This window comes from Bicyclus anynana, chromosome 8 (assembly GCF_947172395.1).
Source record: "Bicyclus anynana chromosome 8, ilBicAnyn1.1, whole genome shotgun sequence".
In the NCBI taxonomy this organism is placed as follows: domain Eukaryota; kingdom Metazoa; phylum Arthropoda; class Insecta; order Lepidoptera; family Nymphalidae; genus Bicyclus; species Bicyclus anynana.
The window spans coordinates 15,334,680-15,357,835 of record NC_069090.1 but is presented as its reverse complement, the minus strand read 5'-3'; the positions used below and the strand labels follow the sequence as shown (position 1 = coordinate 15,357,835).

The window sequence follows — 23,156 nt, the reverse complement described above, 5'->3', positions numbered from 1 at the left end:
CCTTGTCCTTCCGTTTTTATTAATCAAACATGAAAACAAATAAACTATTAAATGGTTTTCAGATTGACGAAAATCTCACTATTATTTCATTTATTTATAAGCCACTCCGAACCAAACGAAAGTGGTTCACACAAACGGAAAGGAGTGGAACTTAATACTCAAGATGCTACTACAAATACAATTTTTAATTTAAAGACTCAGAATCAGGTGCATATCTAGTTGTGGGTTGGATAGTAACGCTAAGGTTCGATATTTAGAATTTTAAATTTCTCTGAAAATAAGTGAAAATAAATCGGTAATTCCGAAATAATCGGCATGAAAAAATCATCACACCACTAGTAAATTGTCATAATTATTTGTCAAAGGTTTGACAAACAAAACAAATGTCAAAAAATGAAAAATGGCGTTCGTTCATGCATGCGGTGCGGATTTATAGTTTTTTTTCTTGTATGTAAATGGTTTGAATTTAAAATTAATTTATTGTAGTGCGTGTGTAATATTATCAAAATGTCAGTAAAATGGACAGGTCAAAGTGAAACTGGAATATTGCGAAAAAGTGAATGCAAAGAGAAGAAAGAAGAATTATTCGTGTTCGGCTATACGTGCAAACTGTTCAGGGACGATGTTAAAGCCCTGCAGGTTGACCAAGGCAAACACCTCATTCCGTGGATGGGGGATGAAACGTTGAAAATCGACAGGTTCGATCCGTTTTTTACTATAAGACTGCTAACTGTGCCGCTAAAAAAGTTAAAAAAAAATTATAGTAAATAATGAGAAAATGTTAATTTTTCGGAAGATGCTACTAAGTATTTCGCAGAGCCTATCGGTTGTCGATGCGGAGCGAGGCTGCTGGACGTCGGGACGCGGTATCCGCCTCGTCTTTTGTTATGGTGACTTGCTCGGTGGTATGTATTATGCTGAGGTACTATGCCTACGTACGATAGATTTGTGTGACTTTGAATTTCGTTTACATAAACGAAACAACCGAATGTACAAAGTATAACCCTCATCATGACATGGACTAAGTGGTACGATGTGAACTTTATAAACATAAATTATATAATATTTCTCTAAAGGAAAGCTATTTATTTTACAAGTAGTGTGTTTACATATTGTTTAGTGTTTATATATAAATTATCACATTGTAGAGCTTAGTAGATAGGTTTTATTTCAGATCTCACAAAATATAATTTCTGTTGTGTCAAGTTTATGTTGTACACACTATCGAGGATTTAAATCGTTAGATATGCTTTTGAGAAGCTGCTGTCTGCTGTGGCAGTTGCTGTAATTTTGTGGCAGTTCCTCCTGTAATAAAATAATTAATTTTGAGTAAAAATCATAAACAACTTTAAGTAATTGTAAGTACAGTGTAATCACTTTATAATGTTTGTTCTATAATCAGATCGGGTAGGTATTTTAAACAATGTAAATAAACAAAAACATATGATTCAGGGGTGCTCAACATTTTACTAAAGCATTATTCACGAATATTGTCATGAAATAAAACTTCCTTTGATAGACAATTTTTTTTATATTTTATGTTCCTATAAACTGTTATTTATCGAACAGATAATGTTTCACTTATATTTAGGGTTCCGTGGTCAATAAAGAACCCTTATAGTTTTGTTTTTTTATTATGTATAAGCAAGCACCGCTTAGCTGTACGCTAGATTGTAAGCTATGAGGCAGCCTTTGGTAGAACGCGCTTGCCTAGAAGATGCCTATTCACTCTTGACTTGAAGATACCCATACCCATATCCGTCTGTCCTTCTATCTGTAACTCAATTACTAATAGAAAACTGTAGCTTGACTATAAAAATTATGTACGCGATTATAGGCGTAAATTAAAAACTTGACAAGTAGTTTTTACTCGTTTTCTCGTAGTGTGGGTTATTGTTAGATATACGTTTTTATGTAGAATTTGATGAGTTTGTTAAGACACTACTTTTCAATTTAGGCCTCTATTTGTAAAATATTAAGATTTAAAGTGCTAATTTAATTTCGTACTAAACTAAATAAAATTAAAAACAGTAAACGAACAACAAATAACAATAATAAACAATAACAACGAAACGAGAACAAAACGAAATAACAAAAATTATAAGGGAAGAAAATACGCACAACAAACTGGATTTAGTTAACGAATACTGTGATGTAGGAGTATTAGTCACAGACAAAAAATAAAGTAGTGTTCTGTGCTGTGAAGTGTGAACTGTCAAATCTCAAATCTTCTTTCACTTAATACAAAATCAAAAAATTAATCATAGTTTAAGGTAATTCTGCAATAAATGAAATATTTTATTCACATTATAATAAAAGAAAACATCATTTGAATTACAACTTCTTTCTTCTTTTGATATGATAATACGATAATACGATTTATAAAATTAATTAAAGCTCTTATTTAATTTTATAAATGCATATTAATACCCATAAAACTCAATCTTTGTTTTTCAAAATGGTTCGTGACTCATGTCTGCTTGGGGTATTTAAGGTTCTTTTTATGTCGTTTGTGTTGTGTTTCTGCAAACTCTATTTAATTAACATAGAGGAATTAGACATGGAAATGCATCGCACCCAAATGCAGAAACAAAATTGTCTGTCGTTTTTAGAGGGGGACGAGGTAAACTCACACATCGAAAAAATTTAACAAGAATAAATAATAATTATAATCTGTACACAGAATATTCAATTAATGGATCAATGTTTTGCTGTTCGTTCGTTCGTTAGAAGAATAGAATCGATTTTTCTTTTATCTATTGTTTTAATTTATTATTAATTATAATTATGTTTTTGACGACCTCCGTGGCGCAGTGGTATGCGCGGTGGATTTACAAGACGGAGGTCCTGGGTTGGATTCCCGGCTGGGCCGATTGAGGTTTTCTTAATTGGTTCAGGTCTGGCTGGTAGAAGGCTTCGACCGCGAAGGCGTACCGACAAGCGATTTAGCGTTCCGGTACGATGTCGTGTAGAAACTGAAAGGGGTGTGGATTTTCATCCTCCTCCTAACAAGTTAGCCCGCTTCGATCTTAGATTGCATCATCAGTTACTGACTGAACATCAGTTACTGAGTGAGACTGAAATCAAGGGCTACCATGTAAAGAATAACAAAAAATAAAATACGTCACGTCATCTTTTAGTGAATTAGAAGTTGTTGACCGTTTTTCATGCCATTGACTGACTGACTACTTACTACACAAACCGGAATTATTAGGGAGCTTTTTAGACGACGAAAACGATTACAACAATGAAACATCGATACAATCGATAACGCGTTAGATCGTTGGTTGTTTGACAGAGAGGTAACGTCTAGCGGGGTAGGTCTTTCTATAATTGGTCCGTGATAATTAATTTGTTGTATGTGAAACCGGACTCAAAAGGGCTAGAACCCAGAGCCGTAAAGCTTATTATTAAAAATAAAATGTATGTGAATCGAAACGAAAAGTGTCGCTTAAAAGAACCTTTTTGAGTAGTATTATTGTTGTGTAAAAAACCTAAAGTTGTGGACTATAGTAAAATTGCCCTATAAAACATATGATCAATTCGGTTAATTTATGTCAAAACCATACATCAATATATACAAATTTAGACACTAGCAAATATTTACATAAGCAAATACATATTTGCTAAAAAGATTTTGCAATGTAGTTACAAATTTTTAATTTATGAGCTTATCTAATGATTCAAATTCTTTATTGATATACTTTCTGTTTCAAATTCATCAGTATGTGGTCTACAAATTATTGATATTGTTATTATATTAATTATATCAATAAGTAACTTGAGAAAAACATTGCCACAATAATAATAATAATTTGATAAAATTCTCATAAGATAGGTAATATGATCTCTTTTTCTTCCTTTTGGTCATGCTAGGGTCTCAAGCAATTAATGATGAATGAATACAAGCTAACAAATGCATAGAAGCTAAGAGGTGTGTTTATTGAAATAATAACAAATATTTTAAACAAATGCATCCCTCTAAAAAAAATTAAAATAAATACAAAAAGAGTAACTTATCTAACAAAAGGGATAAAAATTTCATGTAAAAATAAAAGATTATTAAAAATTTTAACTGTACAATCAAAAAGCAAAATTCTTAAAAATTACTATAAAAAGTACGCCAAAGTACTGAAACAGTCGGTATACAAGTCGAAAAAAATAAATAATATTAAACAAATGGCACGGTCAAACAACATTACAAAATCTATGTGGCAAATAGTAAGAAATTGTACAAATAAAAACGCTAATAGAACAAGACCAAACTCGAACATCAAATTGAAAGTCCACAATAAGCTAACGTCGGATACGAATGAGACAGCAAACGCATTCAATACATATTTCGCCTCTGTGGGAGGGGGCGCTCGTGACGACACCGCAAGCGGCCGGCCAGTGACAATATGCAATCAGAACGAAAACAGCATGTTCCTGCGCCTAGTCGAACCGCGTGAAATGTATGACATTATACGTAAATTAAAAAATAAAAATAGTTGCGGTATTGACCATATACCACCATCGCTACTAAGAAAATGTGCGAAAGAATTAACACCACCACTATACTTACTAGTTAATCAGTCATTTATCGACGGAATATTTCCTGAACGCTTAAAAAAATCTATCATAAGACCGGTGTATAAAAAGGGCGCCAAAACGGACCCAAGCAACTATCGACCCATAGCTTTACTCCCAGCAACATCAAAGATATTTGAGACAGCTATGTGTAGACGACTAAACTCGTATTGTGAAAAATTTAAAATCTTTGATGAAAGCCAAAACGGCTTCAGAAAGGATCGCAGTACGACGTTGGCTGTCTATAAATTTATACAAGAAGCAATTAACATTTTAAACAGAAAAAATTACGCAATAGGGTTAATGCTAGATATGTCCAAAGCATATGACAAAGTACAATACAGTATTTTACTTAATAAACTATATGGCATAGGAATACGCGGAATACCACACGCGTGGTTTAAATCATATTTAGAAAATCGCGAACAATATGTTGAAATTGAACAATGTGATCAAAAAACGGGACAAATTAACTACACTAGATCAGACGTAATAAAAATGACTAACTCAATACCCCAAGGAAGCGTTCTTGGGTGTATTCTGTTTTTAATTTATATCAATGACTTGCCGAAAATCCTTGACGAATATTGTGTATTATTTGCGGATGACATTTCTTTATTATTATCTTTTTCAAATGACATTAACTTAAATGACAAATTAAATAATCTACTCAATGACATAATTAAATGGATGAATGTTCATAATTTAGAAATAAATTTTAATAAGACGAAAATAATTCAGTTCAGACCATATCAAAAAACAGAATTAAATATCAAATTTTCCTATAATGACATAAATATTGAATGTGTTGACAGTTTAACTTTTTTAGGTATAGAAATTGACACTCATTTAAATTGGAAAAATCATATACACAAAACGAAAAATAAATTATCGAAATTTATATATGGACTTAAAGAATTAAAAAGAACCACTGACATGAAAACTGCATTAGCTGCATTTTATGCCTATGGGTACGCGTGGTTAAGGTATGGGGTAATCCTTTGGGGAAATAGCACAAACGCCCAAGATTTGTTTATACTTCAAAAAAAGTGTATACGCATCCTCGTACATATAAGTAAGACTGAATCATGCCAACCGTATTTCAAACAACTAAAAATATTGACCCTGCCCTGCATATATATTTTTGAAATATGTAAATTTGTGAGAAAAAATTTTCATTTTTACGAAAAAGTCGATAACTCTTATAAACCACGGCGCTTCCGCGAAAAAAACGAAAATAAACTAATTTACCCTCTTTCAAAATTAATACTCCACAGCTCCGGCCCATACGCAATGTCAATAAAAATTTACAACAACCTTCCAGACCGTATACGTAATGAGGCGAAAGATATTGCTTTCAAAAAGAAATTAAGGGACTTTCTGGTCGAAAAGTGCTATTACACGGTGAATGACTACTTGAATGACAAATAAAAACAAAAAATAAAATCGGTCTCCCTATCACTCACTCGACAAAAGGCTACGCCCAAACTGGGTATCCATAACTTGCATTATGTAATAAAATGTAACTATTATTATTGCATTATGTAATAAAATGTAACTGTTATTATTATTATTGTAATTATTATTATTATATTGTATAATGTAATGTATGGTATTGCTTGATATTAAATAAATAAATAAATAAATTATTTTGCTAGGTATGATGCGAGGGGTGCACTCCATGATCTGTCAGCCCTGGAGGCTCCGCCCGGGGGCTTTGACTGGCGAGTGGAGCTCACCAGGGCAGAGCGGGATGTGGAGCAGCTCTGTGACGAGGAGAGGTACCGGGCGCTCCACACTGATGAAGATGAAGAAGAGATGTACAAAGGTACTTTGTCTCACATATGTAGAACAAGCAGACTCACGTTACTCCATTTACATGAAATGTGTATTTTAAAAAAATTCTTTGGGCACAATGAATTTCCAGGATAAAGAGCCTATTTTCCTATTTTATCTCTATACCCAATTTCACAGGTGTCATATGTCATATCCACTGGGCTATCATGGCTCTTCATAACTATTGTAACAGATTTTGTTTACTGTTACTCTGTTTCTTTCATAGAGGAAGAGTTGAAGCGACTTCATGCAGCTGGGTATGGGCAGGTGGGATTCAACTATGATGCTCCAACCGAGTCCAAGCCTGAGGTGCCAGTTGAAATCGAAGAACCGTTTGAGCCAAGTCAAGCACTCAAGGATCTCTTGCCAGCTAACACAATTTTTGTAAGTATATAATTATTTATTTTACGTTAATTATACAGGGTGCTCAGGAGTATGTCTCATAACTTCTTCTTCTTAAGGTGCCTCTCCGACTACCGAAAGTTGGCAGTCAGTTTCTTGAACTCGTCTCAATCCTTCATCTCATAACTACAAAGTATTATAGAGACCATTTATAGGAACCCTCAGTCAGTCTCATCTCTCATCCCAACACAATAAAAGAGCTTTAGCTTTTCACTAGCATGTTAGATCAACAGGACACTTCGGTCCGAAGTTGTATGACCAATGAGGCAGTTCAAGAATTGGTGATTTATGATTTATTTTATTTATTTTAATTGTTTTCAATTTGTAATGGATTGAGGCCATATGTAATGCAGGTATATTGTAATACTTGATGGCCTCTCCCCAATGTCTAATAATAAATGATTTTTGATGTAATGAAACTACATTTTGTGATGACATAAAGTAAAACATAAGGTTAAATATACTAAGAAAAATATATTAATTTTATCCCTTCATTTCCAGCCCGACACCCAAAAACAGAATGCGATAATAGAGAAGACATCAAACTTCATTGCTCACCAAGGCACTCAGATGGAGATCCTGATCAAAGCTAAACAGCAAGACAACCCGCAGTTCAAGTTCCTCAACAAGGATTGTCCCCTGCACGGATACTACACAGCGCTCACCGCACTGGTCAAGGCTGGGAAGTGGCCCGAGAAGAAGGTAGAGACTGTGGAAGGTACGCTTTATACTTATAGTAGTAGTAGTAGTAGTTTTTGATTTTGACGGCCTCCGTGGCGCAGTGGTATGCGCGGTGGATTTACAAGACGGAGGTCCTGGGTTCGATCCCCGGCTGGGCAGATTGAGATTTTCTTAATTTGTCCAAACTCTGGCTGGTGGGAGGCTTCGGCCGTGGTTAGTTACCACCCTACCGGCAAAGACGTACCGCCAAGCGATTTAGCGTTCCGGTACGATGCCGTGTAGAAACCGAAAGGTGTGTGAATTTTCATCCTCCTCCTAACAAGTTAGCCTGCTTCCATCTTAGACTGCATCATCACTTACCATCAGGTGAGATTGTAGTCAAGGGCTAACTTGTAAAGAATAAAAAAAAAAAGTCTTTAATAGCCAGACTGGTGATTTTGTCACTAGATTGTGTTGGAATTAATACTATATTGTAATATTAATTGACAAATGGAGAAGATTGACATATTATTTTGCCCACCCCACACAAGAAAGAATCTTTTTTTAAGTATTATTTTTAATTTGCAGAAAAACATCAAGAAATCAATGAAGACTACCTCCATCCAAGTCTGGCTGCAACAATTATTGAATCGGTGAGAATATTTATTTACATATAATTAATTATTCCTGAGAAATTGTAATTTAATATTATTATTAAGACTTGAGCATATTATTATAAAATAATTTAAATTAATTTACAGGCGCCCTCCATTCCGAGCATCCATTACAAGCCGTCGGCGGACTGCGACTATACTCTGCTGATATCCAAGATGCGCGGCGAGGCGACCCTGGACGAGGCCTACACCACCGAGCTGGCGCCAGGCGAGGTGGCGCCCCCTGGCACGGAGCCCCTGCCCCCGCGCGCCAGCACCGAGATCACTGGGGCTCCTGTCATGTACAACAACACTGATCATGGTATGTGTGTTTGTTAATTTTCAGGAATCTCAAAAAATCAGGATTTTCATCAGGATGAAGGAAGGAAGATGATGAGGAATGTTGTCACCAACCATAATGGGATTTTATATTGTTGTGTTAGGGTATAAGCATAATCTCCTATTAAAAACTGGATGCACAATCAGAAACCAAAAAACGTCCCCACTCAATGAGTGCCAAACACAACTTCTTGGCACTCAATTCAAGTAGTCGCATTTGCAAATTCAACCTTGAACTCAATACTTAAGGTTGAATTTTCTCTGAATTTGGGATTTTATTGAATATTGTACTATATTTAAAGACCTTTAGGTATAATTTTCTTTACCAATAATTCTAAAACTGTCAAAGCAAAATTGGCCAGTTTTTAAGTGAAATTTTCTACATGATTGTGCGTCCTTTTATTATAAGAGGTATCCTTCTTCTTCTTCTTTCTTCTGGGCCGTTTCCGCACTTAGCCAAGTGTTTGGCCGTTGTGCGTGGGTCCCTTGGTGTAGGTTCCCGCTGGATTTATTCCATCCAGCCGAGCTCGCTCCAGAAGCTTAGCAGGCCGCCCAGGTCGCCGATAGCCTCATGGAGTGTCGCTGAGGAGCCAATGTAGGTTGCTCGTTGTTCCGTTACGCCTCTGCAACTGAGCATAACGTGTAGCGGTGTCTCGTCCTCCTCCATGCAGGCTCTGCACAGAGGACTGTCGGTCAAACCTAGAATTGAAAGGTGTTTGTTTAGCGGGCAGTGACCTGTTATTAGGCCAACTACTGTTCTCAGCTTGTCTCGTGTGAGGTTCATAAGTTTCTTTGTTTTCCTTGGGTCGAGGCCTGGGAGTGCCTCTTTTGTATGTCTACATGTGGTTATGCTGTCCCATAGTTCGGCGTGGGTTCTGATGGTTTGTTTGTGCAACCATGTTTTGTATTCACTGAATGGTATGGGTACTATTGGTTCGGGCCCTACTACCTTCAGTGTCGTGGCGCGACGCGCCAGTTCATCAGCCGCTTCATTACCTAAGATTCCGCTGTGTCCCTTTATCCATCTTAATGTAACTAAGTTATTTGTTGCAAGTTTTGTTAGGGCCTTGTGACAGTCTAGCAGTAGTTTTGACGTAGTCGAGTGTTTTGCCAGTGCTTTTAGTACTGCTTGACTGTCGCTAAGTATATTAATGTTAAAATTTGTTACCTGTCTGTTGGTCACGGCAACAGCCGCAGTTGTGATGCCGACGCATTCTGCCTGGAAGACTGAGTTGTGCTTACCAAGCGCTTGTGCAATCCGTATGTTGAGGTCTTGGCAGTAGACTCCTGCTCCAGTACCTGTGTATAAGAGGTATAAGTGTTAAGTTAATTGTGACAAAGGTTTACAATCGAAGTACTACCTGCTATTCTGCTTTGTACTAATTAATTTTAGTTGATTGGCTAATTAATTTTTTATTAAAAATGCTATATTTTTTTACAGCAACACAGCAGCAGTATCCGCCCTTCTACAACCAGTATATGGCTCAGTCGCAGATGCAGGCGAACATACAAACAAACACACAAGTCAACAACACACTGGCGCCGCGGACGGACAAGCCTGCCAGCAAGTCCACTGGGCTCAGTCTCATGAAGAACTACAATACTGACAGCGATAGTGATGTCTCGGGTCAGTAAATAAATATATCTATCTACTGTCACTCTACTATATACAGGGTGTCCCGTAAATGGTACGACATATGCTACAGGATGATAGCTGACACTAAGGCCTATTAAAATAACGTAATATATGTTAGCCGAAATTTTACTGTTTTTTGAACAAAATACCAAAATCCCTATCTTCAGTGAAATTTAGTCATACCATCTGCTACAAAATTACTTAAGCTTTGATTTTATAATTGGTTAAGATTGGTAATTATAATTGAATTTTCTACTGGATAGTAAGTTTTTTTCAAAAAACGGCACTATATTTTTTTATTGTATAATTGTAACGAAGTGTTGGAAAATAATGTACTAATGTCTTCCATCTATAGAATCCTTATTAAATGAACATGTTTTAAGCTAGACTTTTTTTTTCAATGTGACTGTTAAAAGTACATACAAAAAAATTCGTTTAACATAAAAAAAACAATTACTTAGTGCCGTTTTATGAAAAAAAAACTTACTTTGCAGAAGAAAAAATTTGACATTCATTAATTAACAACTATTAAAATATAATAACCAAGTATAACAACAACGCTTAAGTAAATTTTCAGCACATGGTGTGACTCAACTACACTAAAGGTTTCTACAAAAATCATTATAACTTAAAAACCGTAAAACTTCGGCTAAACATGTAAATGTAAAAGTAACATGTAAATAATACATGTTAAAAAATAATATTTTTTTAATCTCTAGATTTCGACGACAGCTCATCAACCGACAGCAAAGACAAACCTATAATACTAACTCCGCCGGATGACGTCAAGACTGTCATAGACAAGATGGCGGCGTACGTGGCGCGGAACGGTGACGAGTTTGAGGAGATCGTGCGCTCCAAGTGCGACCCGCGGTTTACTTTCCTGGAGCCCGACAACTTGTATCACCCTTTCTATAAACGGCTGATGCAAGAGAAGAGGGGAGTCGATGTCAATGGGAGGGAGAAGGAGCAAGTCACACGGGAGAAAAGTGAGTGGTTATAGTACTAGTGTTTTTGTGAACTAAGTGCGACCTGCGCTTTACTTTCCTGGAGCCCGACAACTTGTATCACCCTTTCTATAAACGGCTGATGCAAGAGAAGAGGGGAGTCGATGTCAATGGCAGGGAGAAGGAGCAAGTCACACGGGAGAAAAGTGAGTGGTTATAGTACTAGTGTTTTTGTGAACTAATTGCGACCTGCGCTTTACTTTCTGGGAGCCCGACAACTTGTATCACCCTTTCTATAAACGGCTGATGCAAGAGAAGAGGGGAGTGGATGTCAATGGGAGGGAGAAGGAGCAAGTCACACGGGAGAAAAGTGAGTGGTTATAGTACTAGTGTTTGTGTGGAAACTTTGTATGATTCCATAGCATTAAGTTTAATATGCTCGCGTCATATTAAAGTGGGCGGATAATTGTGCCCCTGAGCATATTACACTAACTCGTGTAGTTTGAGGAAATTAGTTATTTTCACAGGTAACCTTAAATTCCATAGTTATTTTGTTTTCTTGTGGGGGAAGTCTCATTTAGCATAATATGTATTATTAGTAAAATGAGACTTCTCCCGTGCCTTACAGGAGTGAGTACATACACTCAATGAGTGCCTAATACAACTTCTTGGCACTCAATTCAAGTAGCCACATTTTCAAATTCAACCATAAACTCCATACTTAAGGTTGAATTTGCTCTGAATTTGAGATTTTATTGAATATTGGACTATATTGAAGGCCATTAGGTATAATTTTCTTTACCAATAATTCTAAAACTGTCAAAGCATAATTGGCCAGTTTTTAAGTGGTATTTTCTACATGATAGTGCATCCTCTTATTGTAAGAGGTCAATGTTATTTGGTTATTAATTTGTAGATTTTGAATAATTGGTTTTTATCATGATTTTATTACAGCCCCGGTAGTATCGTTCTCAATAAAGAAGCACAAAGAACCCGATCCAATACTACCCAAACCAGCTCTGCCATATGAATCAAGCGAGGACGAAGACAAGCAAGCAGACACCACCGAGGAGAATAAAGAACAACCCAAAACCAACATACCACAGATACAAGCAACCAACAACATACCACCCGTACTGGTGTACAAGATGGAGGTGGGACAGATTAACAACCTGCCGGTCGTTAAAACCATAGAGCAGAGAGTTAGCAACAAGACAGCAAGAGCCATCACTTTGCCGGAGGTTAAGGAAGAGGTATTTTTTTTTAATGAAAAATTGATGTAATTCTGTAGTCCCAATGAAAGACATTGTGTGCCAGAGAGAAAAATGGCTGACATTTTAATGTACATTTCACATCATTTATTATTCAAGCAATACCATATATTTTACATTATATAATATAACTAGCAGACCCGGACAAGCTTCGCTTTGAGTTATGTGTGCTTCTTCCCTATCCCTTCCCTTCCATACCCTACCCCTACTCTAACCTACCCCTACCCTAAAAAAACTCCGTAAAACCATGATCGTACTTCAAGGAATATTCTAAAAAAAGAATTAGCCAAATTGGTTCAGCCGTTCTTGAGATTTGCGCTTAGCAACACATTTAGCGATTCATTTTCATATTATAGATAATTATATTTGTGACATGCGAATATTATGTCGTATTCAAGTATTTTCACCCTACTATGCTCACCCCTAATTTGTAATCGTGATTTTTTAATAAAATAAGCTCATGGAAGAACAACGTTTGCCGAATTAGCTACTTGTCTATATTATTTACTCTATAGTTCCCTTCAAGGTGTCTATCTAAATATGCCAGGTAGAGCCCTTTTCATGAAAGAAGTCCTGCGGCTAAAACCTGAACTAAAATTGACAGCGCCTTACATAAAATTAGCAGCGCCATTATGACATTAGCGCTGCGTCTGAGGGACTTCTTTCATGAAAATTACTTTATAATTGTTTTTTTATTATTAATCTTCATTATTTTGTCTACAGGTGAAAGAACCAGTTACAGAGTTCCCAAAAATCGAAGAGTACCCGGAAAAGGAAGTGGAAAAAATAAGAGAAGTAACTCCAGAAAAGAAGGAAAAAAACAGAGACAGGGAGAAGAAGAGTCCTAGCAAGAGGAAACACGAAAGAAAAAAAGAGTATCGATCTAAAGAGCATAGAGAAAGGAGATCAGAACGAAGGAGTGCAGAAAGGGAAAAGGAAAGAGAAAAAGAACGAGAAAGGAAGAGAGATAGGGAAAGTGACAAAAAGAGGAAAAAATATAAGGATGATTTAGAGAGTGAGATTATTTCTTTGGAGGACAATTCTGATGAAATGATCGACTTGACTGGTGACCAGTCAGATTCTAAAGGTGAGCACATTCGTCTGGTAATTGTCCTAATTTTCACTATGATTTTAATAATCTAATAAAACTATCAATAATAATAGGGATGATGACAGTTTTTTAAATTGTATATAAATTAAGAGTACGCTAATAGTAAAGCAATTTGGTAAAAGTAACAGGGTATCTGCGATCATTACTTTCGGAGGTACAGGGATTTAAAGGGTCAGATTTGCAGCGCTGACGCGGATCCCTGAAAAGACGCTCTATACAAAATGGCACGAACTAATGACGTCGTAGGTAATGTAATGATCGTTAGATTTGTATGTGCGTTCAAACAAAATTACTAATATCTTTGTTATTTGTGCGTTTATGTTTATAGTTCATTTATTAAAAAATGTCACATTTAATGTAAGGAAGCTAAAACTGTATGAATTTTCATCTAATTACGATAAAAGATTTTGAATAGATTTTGAAATTTTATAATCTCATTTATTTTGCAAATATCCAGACAATCTTTGCTTTTTATGTATAAATTATTTAACATTGACCCTATTTACCCGAATGTATCATAAAAATCAATATACTCAAACCTAGTCATCATCCCCATTGGTTGCACTATAATGTTGTTGTGATAATTACTGTAAATGTAGTGTTGCCACACTACGACTTTATTAGACCCATTTTTATTAACTAAAATTTTAATGTATTTGTTCACAGGTGAATGTGAAACTGAAGTGGACAGAACGAAACAGCAAGAAAGGCGGAAACGTGCGGCGGAGTTCCTCAAGAAAGTGGGCGTGGATCCGGCCGCCGCAGCCTTACCCACCACCTCACTCGCCAGCGCCATGGTGGGTGACCCACACTAAACGTCAACATACAATTAACTTATACTTGTAAACTAAATAGTCTCTTGGGTAAATGGCATAGTTAACACAGGGTCATAGCAAATTTTTAGGGTTCCGCACATTGAGTTGAACACTTGGAGTTGAAATTTAAACCATTAAAATCAAGCTGTTCCTTGAATACGTGAAAAAGGTCAAACTCCTAAGGCAACGTAAAATGAAAAAAAATATACTGCCGTTCATGCCGAAATACCTTTAAATTGCGACACTCGAGGGATAAAAAAAAATATACTTTATAATTTATGTTTGGATAAAAAATTTATACTTTCTTGACTTAGAACTATGAAACTTTCTTGACTTAGATCTAAACTACATCTGGAATATCTATCAGGAAAAAATTATACTTTTGTAATTAAATTATATAAATGCAAATTGTACGGAATTCGGTGTGCCAGTCCAATTCGCACTTGTCCCGTTTTTTATGTATATGAGAATAAGAAAAGGTGGTCTTCTAGTAAGATTATGAATGATATTTAAACGGGTACATACCACGATTAAACGACGAGATTTTTATTGTCGATATTTCGACCCAGTTGCATGGATCGTGGTCACGACGGGACTGAAGTTGCGAGATGAGAAGTGAAGTCAGCTGTTAGGGGCAAAATCGATCTACCCTCTTTCTTGTTCTTTTTCTTTTTTCAACGACCTCGCGTTTTTGGCTGTTTAGGCAAACCACACTCACGACATCGCTTTTGTTATTATGCGTATCGCGGGGCCCTCTTGGTTTGCACAATTCTACCACCGGTGGTAGAATTGTGCAAACCAAGTAAATAAATATCGACAATAAAAATCTCGTCGTTTTATCGTGGTATGTACCCGTTTAAATATCATTCATAATGAACAACCACGAAATAAGTTTAAAATCATTCTAGTAAGATTGACTGTGTGACTATTGAAAGTTACAATTTTTAATGATTTTTAACTATGGCTACAGGTCGACACGCTGGAATCATTAAAAAAGAAGAGAGACGAACAGGAGGAAAAGAGAAGGCGACATGAAAAGCGGCGCCGCAAGGAAAAGAGAGGTGAGATACATAGTATACTGTAGGAAAAGAGTAGTGTAACAGAAGGTGGGAGAAGTAAAATAATAGTTTCACTGTACACAAATTTATTCGATAACAATTTCAGCATAGCTTCCGCTATAATGTTAATATTACACGCTGATGGTAGTATATGAATGAATCTGCCAAACAACCCTCTATTTTATAATATTTGCAAAGTTAGTGTCTACTGTTGGTAGCACGAATATGTTAACAATACAAGTACGTTTTAATAATAGTTCCGGAGTATTATTATACAAACCAAACGTTATAATTCTATCTAAAATACATTAATTAATTAGAGGAGATTTATAACGATCGTAAAATAATATTAAAATATCGAAACACAAAGTTGAGAAATTAAATACAAAATAAATCATAACGTGACGTCACAATTGTTAAAAGTAAAATAACCAATGATGAATATATATTATGTAAAATAAATAATTATATTTATATAAATCATTAATAATAACCTCTCCACTGTTCGGATTGATAATCATTGTTAATTAATTAAATTTAACTATAATAACCGAAAGTCATAAAAGTATGAAATGGAATGACGCTACAATACGCTAGGCGGCGACACGTATCTATACGAAACAGGCGGGAAGCAAGTACTATTTGTAACAGTAGTCTGAGACGGATATGACGTCACTCGACTATCTTGTTGGTTCGTGCTAACGCTAGGTGGTGCGAGTTGTTTCCGTAAAGAGTGGGAGTTAGAGAGTGGGAGCGATCGGGCGGGAGTAACTGGCCCCATGGTCGGCTTCAGTGTATGTTAATCCAGAAAAAATACACACACAAACTTTCGCCTTTATCTTACCACTACCCTACCCGACCCCTCGCTACTCTACCCCTACCCGTATACATAGCAACTTCACCACATTAGCTAGTATAGTTACGCAAGCAACCAATAGGATATCGGCAATAAACAGAAACTTTAGCCGCTTACAATATACTATCGATTGCTATTTTAATTTGAAAGGACTACGTAACTTATCTTATTTTTTTTTTCAGAATACGAAGGTGAATCAGACAAGCATCGAAAAAGTAAACGGAAAAAAAACAGGTAGGAACTGCTATTTACTCTTTTTATTTATTACTAGCTGATGCCGCGCGGTTTCACACGCGTGGTTCCCGTTCCCGTAGGTATACAGGGATAATATATAACCTATAGCCTTCCTCGATAAATGGGCTATCAGATACTGAAAGAATTTTTCAAATCGGACCAGTAGTTCCTGAGATTAGCGCGTTCAATCAAACAAACAAACTCTTCAGCTTTATAATATTAGTATAGATTTACAAGTTAGCCATTGACTACAATCTCACCTGATGGTAAGTGATGATGCAATCTAAGTTGGAAGCGGAGTAACTTGTTAGGTGAAGAATGAAAATACACAGCGCTTTCTGTTTCTACACGACATGGTACCGTAACGCTAATTAACTTGGCGGTACGTCTTTGCCAGTAGGGTGGTAACGGCTGAAGCCTCCCACCAGCGACACCTGGACTAATTAAGAAAACCTCAATTAACCCAGCCGAGGATCGAACCTAGGACCTCCGTCTTATAAATCCACTGCGTTAATCCAAATAATATTGTGGTGTGATAGCTTTTGTCCATAGTTTTGCTCCTTGTTTGCTTCCTCATACATATCTTTAAATATAAATAGAAAAGCTGGCTTATAAAAAGTACTTTGTAAGACTACTGAGAATTCTTAAATACAAAAATTATATATTAGTTTTATAACATTGTTATTTTAATTTTGAATATTATATTAGTACCAAATTTTTTGATTTTTTTCAGTTGTGTGCATTTTAAGAAATTAAATATCACGTGTCTCAATCCGTGAAGGAAAACATCGTGAGGAAACCTGCATACCAGAGAATTTCTTAATTCTCTGCGTGTGTGAAGTCTGCCAATCCGATTGGGCCAGCGTGGTGAACTATTGGCCTAAAACCCCTCTCATTCTGAGAGGAGACTCGAGCTCAGCAGTGAGCCGAATATGGGTTGATGACGACGAAATTTTTGAATTTTATGTAAAACCGAATTCATTCATATGCTATGCAATAATAATATAATGCTCCCAACCGGGTTTTATTACTAAACTAGCGGAGGCTCGCGACTTCGTCCGCGTGAAACTCGATGTAAGGTTTCAACTACCCCTACCCTACCCCTACCTTAACCTACCCCAATTGTACCCCTATGACTTTTTTTATATTCTTTACAAGTTAGCCTTTGACTACAATCTCACCTTGATGGTAAGTAATGATGCATTGCAAGATGGAAGTGGGCTAACTTGTTAGATGAAAATCTAACAACCCCCCCCCCCCCCCCCTCAGTTTCTACACGACATCGTACCGGAACGGTTAATCGCTTGGCGGTACGTCTTTGTCGGTAGGGTGGTAACTAGACACGGCCAAAACTATGACTATTGGGATTATTGATTATTATTTTGTTCACAGATTGACTGATGACGAAGATTCAGACTATGAAAGGTAAGTCATGTTCAAAACACAGACAGACAGACAGTATAAAGTATGGATTGGAGTCATCGTGCTATCTTTGAGATGGTGATAACATAATCTGAATGGTGGTTTAGAACTTAATTCGCTATGTTTGTTTGAAGGCATTATCTCTAGATATCTCATCTCGATACAAAGCCACCCACTCGATTGTTATCTATGAGAGAAACGTCAAATGTTTTTGTTTGTATTGTATAGAAAGTAATGTACAGCTCGTGCGGATTATCTTGGCACTGTGTTTGTTTGTTCGAATGTTGGTACTGTGTTTGTTTGGTTGCTAGATGTCAACTTAATGCGCACGAGTTTTGGGTTTTTTTTATAAGCGCCACACTTTCGTAGGGTCTTCTTTGTGGATATAACTTTGTGAGGATGTGAGGGTAATCTACTGAATCGATTTTGAAAATTCTTTTTTCTACTCCCATTTCTTAATCTACTGTATATATAAAACCTCAAACCATATCACAAAGCTATTCATTTCTATAGGTCATTTGGTAATGTTCATTACCATACAGGTAAACCGTAAATGATTTTTTTTCAATTTTTAAATAGTTCCATAGCATCGGCTACAAAAAATCAGGCTTACGTAAAAGAGAAAGTCTAGGAGGCCACTAAATATATAAATTATTAACAAAACTTGGTTAATTATGTACATTATTTAGCAACATTTGTTAATTATTTCATTTATTTTATCATTGTCGTAGAAAAAGCATTGTATGCCATTACACATAATTAGCGATTGCAGCACTCATGCTGTTTATTGTGCAATGTGGCCTTCATTACATGACAGTGGAATGAATAACTATTACGATTAGAAAGCCACGTTATTTGTGAGTGTCATGGGCCCATTAGGGTGCTTTTCCACCAGAAATGTGCTACGCTACGTTGCTATGGATGCGTTTGGTATCCAACAATCATATTCATTGGTGCACATTGCTGCTAAAAAATATAAACTAATTAATTTTGATTTACAGTTCTAAAAAGAAAAAGCGGAAGAAAGACAAAAAACCATCCAAAAACAAAAAGAGAAGGAAACACGAAAGTGATTTAGAGGAAGAACCCCCGAAGATCAATATAGATCTTACAAACACATTAAAAGAACTTAGATCTATGTCTCCCAGTAAAGAACTAGGACTGAATAATATCGACGATCTACCGTCTCTTGCGCAGCGAGAGTCGTCCAGCGAAGAGGAGATTGAGAGGAGAAAGAAGAAGAAAGATAGAGAATACAGCGAGGGGGAGTGGTCTAGCGATAGTGACGAAGATTCTGTGTCGACTGTCGACAAAGATTGATTTTAATTACTTTATAAGTGTACAAAAGTAATTGATTTTATTTATAACTAGCGGACGCCCGCGACTTCGTACGCGTGAAACTCGATGAAAACTTTTAACTACTCCTAACCTGCCCTACCCCTAACCTACCCTACACTACCCCTACCTCTACCCCTAACCTACCTCAACCCTTCTTTAATTTTTTTCTGTCATAAGAACCTTCTGACAATAACAAACACTTAAAAAAAATGAGACATCGGTCCAGCCCTTCACGCGTGATGGCGTGACCAAGGGATATATATACTAGCGGACGCCCGCGACTTCGTCCGCGTAAAAATTGATGTAAACTTCTCTACCTATACCTTACCCTGCTCGTAAACCTACCCAACCCTAACCTACCCTACCCCTACCTTACTCCTACCCTACCGCTAACGCTAACCCTACCCTCCTCCCACCTTACCCCTACCCTAACCCTACCCGTAACCTATCCATACCCTATCCTACCCAACCCTAATCTACCCCTACCTTACTCCTACCCTACCGTTAACCCTAACCCTTCCCTACCCCTACCTTACCTCTACCCTAACCCTACCTTACCCATACCCTACCTTACCCTATCCTACTCCTATCCTACTCTTCCCCTACCCTATACGTTCCATATCCTTCCACTAACGTTCCATATCCTTTCACTACCTCTACCTTGCCCCTACCCTACCCTACCCTACCCTACACTTTCCCTAAATTACCCCTACCCTACCTCTATCCTACCCCTTCCCTATCCCTACTCTCAGCAAAATTGGTCCAGCCTTTTGTGCGTGATGCAATGACCAAAAGACTATAATTTCCCAAGCGACTTCTATGCTAATACTATAAAGAGGTAAAGCTTGTGTGGTTGTCGGGGGTAATCTCTGGATCTACTGGACCGATTTGGAAAATTCTTTTACCAATAGAAAGCTACATTATTTGCGAGTGTCATAGGCTATGTTTGGTCCTCATATTCACACGGGAACGGGAACCACATAATTGAAACCGCGGGGCGTCATATAGCGGCATTTCTGCGACTTTCAGAAATTTTGTATTATCTCCGAAACTATATAACTAATTAACATACTGTAAAGGGCAAATCTTATCTCTATAATATCCTTGTAATTATTAAATAATTTGTTTTGATAAGGATTTAAGTTTAGTTGTGTAAATAATGACGTAAACCTTAGTTTAAAATTTAAATAATTTATTAAAGTACTAAAGGTACTATATCTGCTAAAATATAAAAGATAGATATATGGTGTCGCGGACTTTTTTGTAGAACTTTTAAAGGTTCAAAAAGCCTCCATACATTTATTTCAGTTATACGCAATAGTTGAGGCAGCGCATGCGAATAAGTAAATTTTTCGGTCCGACCTGTAAGAGAAAACCCGCGATAACTCAGTAGTTATATAGTATAGAAATATAAAATATAGCCTATAGCACTCCCCGATAATGTAGGATTCTACTGGTGAAAGAATTTTTAAAATCGGACCAGTAGTTCCGAAGATTACCCCATTTCAAAGAATTGTTACAAACTTACAAACTTACAAACTTTACCTCTTTATAATATTAGTATAGATTGTCATGCGAAATTAAATTGAATTTACTAAAATTTTAAAATTATTATTAATATGATTATGTATTTAACGTTTTACTTAAATGAAATGTCTAAAGTTTCGAAATACAATACATTATCAGACGCCAAGTCTTGGACTGATGATTAAAAATATAAAAATCTTATCAGGGGACGCCACCCCATTTTTTGTCACTTGTTAGGTTTTCCGAATTTAGCTACTCCACGCAACGCACACATGCACAATAATTTATATAAACTATGTAAGCAAATCTCAGACCAATTATTGTATAGGACCTGTCTCGCTAGACGTTACTTTTCTATCCAAGTATATGATCAACGATCTAATGCGATTATAAAAGCTGTCTCTATAGAATCGATGTTACATAGTTGTGATCGTGTTCCTCGGTTAAAGAGCTCCGTAAAAATACCATCTTGTGTAATTGAATTGTGTAAAAAAACGGGCAAAAACTTCTAATATAATATAAGATATATACAAAATCTAAGCTCGTTTTCCTCAGAAAATGACAGACCATTTTGTTCGTGACTATGAGTGTGATACAGGTCCTTCTATAATTGGTCTGAGAAGCAAATTCATTGCTTACATTGTATATTTTGTTCGTTACTTAGTTTTAACACTTCCTGAACACAACTCGACTAAAACATCTTTCGTCGTTTACTATGCGACTAAACACAATTAGCCACTTTTGTTCGCATCAGTTTCGACGCGATAGTGACATATCTAATAGTATAAAATCTTTGGCATAATCTAATTAAAAACATTGTGCATGTAACTGCTCCAATCTAGCTGTTGTGGTTTTCGCGGGTAGATTAAACTATGCTTGGAGACAAGAAACATGAAAAATTCCGGCGTGGAATTTAAAATTTAAATTTTTAGTTTTATATTTTAAGTGTATAAAAGACAATTTAATTAAGATTTTAAATATATTTTATTACCTTACTGTGAGGCGATGCCAACACAAAGGTTATTTATATGTATTTCAGCAATCTATGTAAATATGTAAGTTAGTAATTATCTATGTTCCAAGGAAGCGCCTATATAATAAGATTTTAATGCATGAGGTGTGAATCAATTTGGTACCGGTTAAGGTGACATTATGATATACAAACAAAATCTGAGAAATCAATTTTTTTTTAATTCAAATCAAGTGACGAATTTTACATCCTAATTCAAATATTAATTTTTGCGATTGTATGGACTGAAAAATGTAAAAATATAGTAAGTTTTGTATTTAATACAATGTGGTGTTCGGAATATCTTCTCTAAAACGACACAAAGTTGAATATAAATAGATAATTATTATTTTATCTTAAGTTATAAAGTATAAACAAACTCCGATGATAATCTTAATATCTTAAATGCGGATTTTCTGTTACATATACAATGTAGATACTATACATATAATAACTTACATAATAAATCATTTGAAAATTGAATCAATCTTTTTAATGAAAACCCTAACAATGTGTATACTCCGCGCCATAAAACAAGTCGCTAATGTCTAAATGGCATTTGGACCCGACCATGGACCTGTTAAGACTAACTGGACTGCGTACTCCCGACGTAAAAACGAGCCAAGCAGTAATTTGATTATTTGAGGCGCGGTGGATTCACAAAAAACGGAGATTTTAGGTTCGATACCCGGCTGGGCAGATTAAGATTTTCTTTATTGGTCTAGGTCTGACGGGTGGGCTTCGGCCGTGGCTAGTTACCACCCTACCGGCAAAGACGTACCGCCAAGCGATGTAGCATTCCGGTACGATGTCGTAGAAACCGAAAGGTGTGTGGATTTTCATCCTCCTCCTAACAAGTGAGCCCGCTTCCATCTTAGACTGCATCATCACATCAACCAACAGATGAGATTGTAGTGAAGGGCTAACTTGTAAAGAATAAAAAAAAATCAAGTGGGATTGTGGATTACATTTCATTAATTTTTGCTTTCACACGTAAGGGGCCCCTGTAGTCCGGTGGTCCCTTACTATTGATACGGCGGTAGCTACGCTCCTGGTAGATATCTACGCCTATGTCGGTAGAATAGTCCCTTGGCGAATATTATAATTTAGGCAGTTCAGAGAGCCAGAGTGTAGCAAACAGCGATCCACAAAATCAGGAAATGTTGAGTGCTTGGTAGGTACCTAGTTACCTACTTACTCGTAGGTAATTGTGTTGTGTGGACGAAGACGAGTGCAAAGTAATCTATACTTATAATAAATCTGTAGAGAGGTCAATTCTGTACATGAAATATATTTCCAAAATAAGTAGCAGGGGGTGATTAGTGACCGATACTGATGCCAAAAATGTGATCAGTAAAATTTTTGTCTGCCTGTTATAGAAACAAAAACTACTCGACGGATTTTAACAAAACTTATTACGATTATTCATCATACAGGACAGGTTATAGTAAACTTTTCATCACGCTACGATCA

The 23,156-nt window shown here is 36.3% G+C and overlaps 1 protein-coding gene and 1 long non-coding RNA gene across 4 annotated transcripts; one reads left to right on the top strand and one right to left on the bottom strand.

Annotated features, from left to right (window-relative positions):
- The first annotated feature begins 381 nt into the window (after positions 1-381).
- Positions 382-22,166, top strand: LOC112053160 (protein suppressor of white apricot). 3 transcript variants are annotated; one of them, XM_052883320.1, is made up of 15 exons: positions 382-698; positions 6,228-6,397; positions 6,632-6,789; positions 7,309-7,525; positions 8,056-8,120; positions 8,229-8,442; positions 9,901-10,086; positions 10,815-11,084; positions 11,997-12,295; positions 13,037-13,400; positions 14,091-14,221; positions 15,210-15,300; positions 16,336-16,384; positions 17,776-17,812; positions 18,811-18,928. In XM_052883320.1, exons 1-14 carry the CDS (start codon positions 508-510, stop codon positions 17,786-17,788), a joined length of 2,418 nt encoding a protein of 805 aa, XP_052739280.1. In that variant the 5' UTR covers positions 382-507; the 3' UTR covers positions 17,789-17,812; positions 18,811-18,928. The 3 variants fall into 3 exon arrangements, with proteins under 3 accessions (XP_052739280.1, XP_023948246.1, XP_052739281.1); XM_024092478.2 differs by having other exon boundaries at positions 383-698; positions 16,336-16,387; positions 17,780-17,812; positions 18,811-22,166; XM_052883321.1 differs by having other exon boundaries at positions 559-905; positions 16,336-16,387; positions 17,780-17,812; positions 18,811-22,166.
- Positions 8,724-9,763, bottom strand: LOC128198347 (uncharacterized). The gene is made up of 2 exons (XR_008251077.1): positions 9,702-9,763; positions 8,724-9,158 (listed from the first exon to the last, which is right to left on the bottom strand). It is a non-coding gene; the product is annotated as an uncharacterized LOC128198347 (long non-coding RNA).
- Positions 22,167-23,156: the final 990 nt, after the last annotated feature.

Coding starts and splice junctions, on each gene's coding strand:
- LOC112053160 (XM_024092478.2), top strand. CDS start 508: ATGTCAGTAAAATGGACAGGTCAAAGTGAAACTGGAATATTGCGAAAA. Junction 6,398..6,631: donor TGAAGAAGAGATGTACAAAG/GTACTTTGTCTC, acceptor TTTCTTTCATAG/AGGAAGAGTTGAAGCGACTT. Junction 8,443..9,900: donor GTACAACAACACTGATCATG/GTATGTGTGTTT, acceptor ATTTTTTTACAG/CAACACAGCAGCAGTATCCG.